This window comes from Myotis lucifugus, unplaced genomic scaffold (genome assembly GCF_000147115.1).
Source record: "Myotis lucifugus unplaced genomic scaffold, Myoluc2.0 scaffold_228, whole genome shotgun sequence".
NCBI lineage: Eukaryota > Metazoa > Chordata > Mammalia > Chiroptera > Vespertilionidae > Myotis > Myotis lucifugus.
The window spans coordinates 1,870,217-1,877,987 of record NW_005871276.1 but is presented as its reverse complement, the minus strand read 5'-3'; the positions used below and the strand labels follow the sequence as shown (position 1 = coordinate 1,877,987).

The 7,771-nt window shown below is 52.1% G+C and overlaps 1 protein-coding gene across 1 annotated transcript in view; it reads left to right on the top strand.

Annotated features, from left to right (window-relative positions):
- AK7 (adenylate kinase 7) overlaps nucleotides 1-7,771 on the top strand; it is a 37,815-nt gene that overhangs the window by 29,488 nt on the left and 556 nt on the right. The window contains exons 15-17 of the mRNA XM_006098286.3: nucleotides 314-511; nucleotides 3,771-3,991; nucleotides 7,061-7,219. Of these exons, the coding sequence (XP_006098348.1) occupies nucleotides 314-511; nucleotides 3,771-3,991; nucleotides 7,061-7,219 (578 nt within the window). The remainder of the gene's footprint in view (nucleotides 1-313; nucleotides 512-3,770; nucleotides 3,992-7,060; nucleotides 7,220-7,771) is intronic.

Sequence of the window (7,771 nt, the reverse complement as noted above, 5' to 3'; positions counted from 1 at the left end):
GGAAGGGAAGGGAAGGGAAGGGAAGGGAAGGGAAGGGAAGATTATAGATCCTCCAATTACCGACAGGTTGGACCTCACAGGGTATAGTGTCTGAAAATGTCCCTGGTTTGCATGTATTCAACCTCCACCAGAGGCAGCAAGAAGCCAAGTTGCCAGGCCATTTGCAGCAACAGGAGGTCTGAGCTGCCAACCAGGGGTTTTCCTGCCCATCCTCCCCCTCCCCCACCACACACACACCCCACACACACACACCTGCTGGTTAGGTAACCTGGGCGGCCACTGCGTTAACCCAGGCGCCTCTTCTTCCCCCCAGAATTCGTCTGCGCGCTGGACGGCTCGGACGAGTTCCTGAAGCTGCGGGTGATGAACCTGCCCGAGAGCGTGGTGGTGGGCACCCACTACAGCCAGGACCAGTTCCTCCGGTCGCTGAGCAACTTCCGCGACCTCAACACCGAGGACGAGACGGTCTTCAACTACTTCGATGAGCTCGAGATCCACCCCATTCACATTGGTACGGAATGAGCCCCTGGAGGGGAACAGGGGTGTGGAGAGCCTCCGCCAGGTGGCGGACCCCGCAGCTGACCACCCCCCGCCCCCCACCCCCCCGCACAAGGCCATGGTAGGGCTGGGGGGGATGGCAGGTGGCAACGTCCCGGGACAAACAGGGACTTCTCCTGGGGAGTCCTGCGTGAGGATTTGGCGGTGGAGTGTTGTGATGTGAAAACACACGGATGTATTATGAAATGGAATGCCACATTGTGATTTATTTATTTATTTATTTATAATATGTTTTTATTTATTTTTAGAGGGAGAGGGATAGAGAGATAGAAACATTGATGAGAGAGAAACATCATCAATCGGCTGCCTCTTGCACACCCCATCCTGGGGATCAAGCCCAAAACCCGGGCATGTGCCCTGACCAGGGATGGAACCAGTGACCTCTTGGTTCCTGGGTCAACGCTCAACCACTGAGCCATACGGGCCGGGCTGGAATACCAAATTTTTCAAGGGCATTTCAAAGACATGTGTTTGCTGCTGGCTGCTGTGGGCCATTTCCCCAGCTGCCTGGGGGCCGGTGTGTCATCACAGGAATACTGTGAGGCACTGGCCACACAGCTAGACAGGCCAGCTGAGCCCCCTGGCTACTCAGAAAAGCAAACAGCTCTCCATTGCCTTTCTGTGTTTCCTCTAAACATGACTCGGAGCTCAGTTCCCAGCAAACACCCAGGAAACATGCTCTCGTCACCCTCGCCTTCATCATCACCCTCACCCTCATCATCATCCTCATTCTCATTATCATGGTGCGGGCTCCAAACCTCAGCTGTCACTGCTGTTTCCACTCCCCTCGGCTAGGGGAGCCCCTAAACTTCCTTTCCGGTTTTCTGGACACTGATACTGCTTCCTCCTTTGGGGAGAAAGCCCGAGCTGGGTGGGACCTTAGTGGCCAGGCCGACGCCTTGGGCCTCCCGAGGCCTCTCTTCACCCCCAAGAGCGAGACGGGGCAGCATTCGGACCCTGGAGTGTTGGGAGGCTTAGAGCTAATGTGGCAGGAGAGCCGATTCCAGTTCTGAACCTGCCTCAGTTTTCTCATCTGGGAAACGGGAGAATAATCCCTGGCTTGTAGAGTTGTTCCAAAGAGTAGCAGTAAGAGATAGGAAGTCTCTGGCTCATTGAAGGAGTTCTAAAGCAGTAACTTTGTTTTTACTCCCAGCACTAAGCCATCAAATGGCTGCTAAGAAATTGAAAGGTGACACTGCTTATGTATCTGCACTCCTCTGTTTCCCACCAGCAGAAGTGGCTGGGTTTTGCCCTCACCTAACTGTGTCTGTGCATATTGGACAGATTTCACATATTTTATATGTGAGGACCTGACGCCCACTAATTTGGAAAGTCCTCTACGCTATTTAATTAGAGAACGAGGAAAAAATGGTGAGCACATGTCACAAAAATAGCCATTGTCATCTTCTCAGTAAAACCCCAGAAATCATTTATGGAAAGATCAGGAGAGCCCCAGGGAGAAGCATAGAGAGAGACACAGTGATGACGGGGGAGTGAATGAGTGGCCACCGCCCTCCTGTCTCATTCTGCGCCGGGCACGCTGTCCTCATCTCCACACCGACAACCAGGAGATCATAACCGCAAAGGGAGACATGTGCCGCCAGGAGGGGTGCGGGGGGAGGTGTCAAGGTCCGGAGAGCAGCCTGGCCTCCAAGGGTCTGGAAGGGCCTGGAAAGATGCTGGCACCGCAATCTGTCTCTGCATCGGAATCCCCTCCTCTCTCATGCCCCTTTCCTCTCTCGCTCTTTGGACCAGAATCTCTCTCTCCTCTCTGGCTCCCGTGGCGGCCCCGGGGGCAGCCCTGCCACCCAGAGGTTCCGGGTTACACGGGAGCCAAGCCTAGAGCTGGACGTGACTCTCAGTCCCGATCCACATTCCAAGAAGGGCAAGTCAGAGGCCGCGTGCTGCCCAGGTGGTCAGGTGCCCCTCCCCGCCCACCCCCAGGGCCCCCGGGGGCAGCACTGCCGTCTGTGAGCCCTCCTCTCAAAGGAAGCCTTTCAAAGCCGGTCAGAGGCCCCTCCGGCGCAGCAAGGCTGGGATTACAGGAGGAACCAGGGAAAATCCATTTAAATGTCAGCGTGTGGGCACCGGCATGCGTGAGGTTTTTGTCTTTTTTTAAACATGTTTTTGTTAATTTCAGAACGGAAGGGAGAGAGAGAGAGAGAGAGAAACATCAATGATGCGACAGAATCATTCATCGGCTGCCTCCTGCACGCCCCACACTGGGGATCAAGCCCCGCAACCCAGGCATGTGCCCTGACTGGAATCGAACCCCTGACCTCCTAGTTCATAGGTCGACGCTCAACCCCTGCGCCACACCAGCCGGGCCGCCTTTTTCTTTCTCGGTTTGTTTGTACCCACTAACTGACAAACTGTGCCTGTTCTGCCCCTCTTCCCGTGTCAGCACCAGGGTGCCTCTCGTCCAGGTCAAGGTGACAGTGTGTAACCGGGAGGTGGGGGAGGGGCCATCACCGTGGTGTACTTGGGGGCAGGGTGGGGGGTCCCCGGGAGGAAGGTGTGGAGGGCTGAGTAGTGAATGCGTCCACGGCACACCCTTCCCTGCTGACACCTCCCAAGAACTCCCAAGAGAGGGCTGAGGATGGACTGTGGGGTGACTGGGGGACACTGGTTGTTACCAACAAGCCTTTCTCTCTCTTTTTTTTCTTGGTCCTGATATCAGCATGAGTCAGGCACTCTGCAGTTTGGACTTCTTTCCTCCTCAAGTAGGCTAACTAAAGTGGTTAATTTTTTAAATCAATTAAAAACATGTCCCGAGAGAATTGATTCTCAGAAACAGAGAGCAAAGGAAACCTGGAGGCCACCCAGCCCGGCCTCCAGCAAATGTAGGGCTTCCTTCGGTGGGAACCCCGACCGAGGGGCTCCCCGTCTTTGCCTGGATGCTCCCAGGGCTGGAGAACCCCCCTCCCCCCCCCCCCCCCCGCCCCACCCGTCTGTCCGCTTAAATCCGCGGGGACTGTCAGAGGCAGCCAGGAGCCCAGGCTTCCTCCCTGCGTCTGATATCGGCCAGTGAGACAAGCAAGTCTGACCTGTGCTGGCAACTAGAAAAGGAAACCGCAGCTGGTAACTTACATAACGGACCCCCACAAGTTTACGGGGGGGAGAATTTTCCCGACTATGGTCTCAGAACTCACTGCAGGTGGGCCCCGAATGTCAGGATGTGTTGACCGCTCCCTCTCTCCTGGTGTTTAAAGATGTAGGGAAGATTGAAGACCCTCACAACAGACTCACTATCAAACGGCTCATCAAAGAGATTGGGGAGCCTCGGAATTATGGTTTAACGGATGAGGAAAAGGCCGAAGAGGAGCGCAAGGCTGCTGAGGAGCGCATGGCCAGGGAGGCGATGGTGGAAGCGGAGCGGGAGCACAAGGAAGCCGTGGAGATGGCCGAGAAGATTGCTCGCTGGGAGGAGTGGGTGAGTGTGTGTGTGCGTGCAGGCTTATGTGTGCAGGCTTGTGTATGTGCAGGCACTTAGGTGTGTGCATGTGTGTGCAGGCTTGTGTGTATGCATGCATATGCAGGCTTGTGTGTGTGCAGGCTTATGTAATGTGCAGGCTTGTATGTATAGGCCTGTGTGTTGTGTTTGTGTGTGGGTGTGTGCAAGTATGCAGGGCTTTGTGTGTGCAGGCTTATGCTGTGCATGCGTGTATAGACTTGGGTGTGTATGTGTGTAGGCTTGGGTGTGTGTGCATGCAGTGCAGGCTTGTGTGTGTGTGTGTGTGCATGCATGTGCAGGCTTGTGTGTGTGCAGGCTTATGTGTGTGCATGTGTATGCAGGCTTGAGTGTATGCATTCCTGTGCAGGCTTGTATGTGTGTGTGCACGGGAACTCTGTGGAGGGGGCCCCTGGCAAAGCCATTTAGGCCAGTTGCACTTCCAATCCTGCTAATAGAGAAATGTCACAGAAATCCCCAAATCAGTTTTGTTTGTTAGTTTATTAGTCATGTGTACCATTTTAAAACGATGCCATAGTCTTCTGCTTAGTACAAATCACAACAACAATAATAACGAGCCATCGCCAGCCGTGTTAGCAACACACATCCTGCCCATGTAATGTGGTGCTGTGCGGCGACCTTGTGGTTTCAGTCGACTTCCCTCCATTTACCCCCCGGCCCTGGGTGTCAGCCTCATTCCACCGTCCTCATTCCCCACTCTCACCTACGCTGCTCCTACAGTAGCTCGGAGCCCGCAGCTCTCCGCTCCTCAGGGGTCAGTGTGTCGCAGCCCGGTTATGGGCTGTGCCTTCCCCCTGGCCTCCCCAGCTCCGCTGCCTGTGTGTCTCCAATCCCTGCAGGCAGCCTCCTGAAGTGCAGGTGCTCACGGCCACGCTCCACTCCCTCTTCACAGGCTCACCATCGCCTGAGACGAAAGTTCAGACTCCTATCGTGGCCCCCAAGGTCCTTGGGGACCCGGCTGCTTCTAAGATTTCCCAGAGCATCTAAGCATGTGCCACCCGTATGACATAGTTCCTCGCCTTTTAAAAAATCTTTATTCAAAGTCATCTTTCCAAGGAGGCCTTTCCTGGACACGAGCCACATTTAAAATTTCAACCCCTGCCCTGGCCGGGTAGCGCAGGCTGGAGCATTGTCACGATACACCAAGGTTGCAGGTTCAATGAGGAGAGAGAATCATTTGATTCACTGCCTCCTGCACGGCCCCTACTGGGGATGAGCCCGCAGCCCGGGCATGTGCCCTGACCAGGAATCAAACTTTCACCTCCTGGTTCATAGGTCGATGCTCAACCACTGAGCCACGCCGGCCGGGCCATTGGTTAATTCTTGTATGTGCCCTGGCCTCCAACCCTGCTTTCTCGATTCTGCGCACACACACCACTCTGATGAACAAAAACTGATCTCACTGTGTCTGTTCATGTCTCCGATCACCAGCTTACCGACTTTTCCTGTGTTAGGACGTCACATTCCCTGTTATGCCGCACGCTTTCCCCGCCCATGCTGGAGCTGTGTGTCTCTTATTATTTTGCAAGAACCACTCCTGATCAGGTTGTGGGAGAGAAACAGGACTGGCCCAGGAGACACCGTTAGCCCACGTTGTCCGGCTCCGGCTCCACTCTCTGGAGGCCCGTGGCCCTGTGCGAGTCACTCTGTGTCCCGGTCTCTCCATGTGGGAGATGAGGATGGTGATAGCACCTGCTTCATAGGGTCGCGGTGGTGATTGAAGAGTTAATGTGTCTGCAAACATGCAAACTGTTGCCTAGCAAACAGTGTGCTCTCCCATCAGTTCTAAGCTTTTTATAATATAATGCAAATCGTTCTTTCTCAGCTCATCCGTCCTTTATCTTTCAATATCGTGTACGATGTTTCTTCTGGTCACAAAATATTTACGTTCAGCCCGGCTGAGGTGGCTCAGTGGTTGAGCTTCAACCTATGAACCAGGAGGTCACGGTTTGATTCCCAGTCAAGGCACATGCTTGGGTTGTGAGCTCGATCCCCAGTGTGGGGTGTGCAGGAGGCCGCCGATCAATGATTCTCTCTCATCATTGATGTTTCTTTTCTTATTTCTTATTTTTTTAAATTTATTTTTATAATTTCTTTTTGTCTAAAGTTTTATGTATGTCTCCTTTTTCCCCAATTGAACCCCCCAGCCATCATCATTGATGTTTCTATCTCCCTCTCCCCTCCTCTCTGAAATCAATATATTAAAAAATATATGAAACAATATTTATGTTTATATGCAGTCAAATCCATCAGTCTTCTCCCATTTTGATTCCTGGGTTTTCTATCTTTCTGGGAAAGTTCTCTTTTAAAAAGGATCAGTTAGGATTCTTTAGCTTGCAGGGGACAGAAAAGTCAATTGAAAATGTTTTGGCAATAGAGAACAGTGCTGGATTCGCATAACAGGAAAGCCCAGGGTAGGCTGGCTTCAGGCGAGGCTTGGTGTGGTGGCTCAGAAGGCACCAAGGACCTCGCATCCCTCTCTCTGCTCCCTCGTCATTGTTGGTGTCACCCTTGGGCTCTTCCTGGCTTGGCTCATGGACAGGAGGGGGGCTGGACGTATGGGCTTGCACTAGGCTGAGAAGGAAGATTTTTCAAAGGAAATATGGAATTATTTTTCCCAGGGGAGGGTGGCTGTATGCTGAGCAAGGAATAGCACACGTCCACCAGACCAATGCCTTCTAGATCTCTTGTTATCACTTCTATGACCCTCCCTCCTTCCCTCCTTCCCTCCCTCTCTCTCTCCCTCTCTCCCTCTCTCTCTTCCTCCCTCCCTTCTTTTCTTCATCTAGACAGCTAGAAATGACTTCTGTTTAAGAAGTGAGGTAGGGATCCAGCTTACTATTTCCTAAACGACTAGCCCACGGTTATACCACCATTTCTGTCTATTCTCTGCAGGTTGGAAAGGCAATCTTTATAATATAGCGGCGACCATTTCTAGCACGCTCTAGTTCTGATGCATTGTGGGGTGAGTCGTGTGAGAGAGTTCTCCCTTTTCTGACTCTTTCCCCCGCCCCCATGTTCTACTTGTAGAATAGACGGCTAGAAGAAGTGAAAAGGGAAGAAACCGAATTACTCGAGGCTCAGTCTGCTCCCCTGAGAAACTACTTAATGACCTACGTTATGCCAACGCTCATGCAGGGTCTGAACGAGTGTTGTAAGGTCAGACCAGAGGATCCTGTGGATTTTCTGGTAAGAGGTTGAGGGTGTTTTTTTTAAAAAAAATATATGTTTATTGATTTCATAGATGAAGGGAGAGGGAGAGAGAGATAGAAACATCAATGATGAGAGAGAACCATTGATTGGCTGCCTCCTGCACACCCCCTCCTGGGGACCAAGCCCGCAACCTGGGCATATGCCCTGACTGGAATCGAACCTGGGACCCTTCAGTCCTCAGGCTGACACTCTATCCATTGAGCCAAACCGGCTAGGGTGGGTGTTTGTTTTTTTAAAATATCAATTTGAAAATAAAACATACCTGAATCTAAATGGGAAGCCAGTTGACATAGAGAAATTGTGTGTCTGGCATTTGGGAAATAGCCTCTAATGCCTTCACAGTTTATAGTAAGATTTTTAAAAACAATTTTTTATTGGATTTATTGGAGTAACATTGGTTAGTAAAATGATGCAGGTTTCAGGAGTCCAGTTCTATAACGCATCATCTGTGTACTGCGTTTGTGTGTTCACCACCCCAAAGGCAAGGCAGCTCTGTCACCATATAATCCCTATGTCACGCGCAGATAA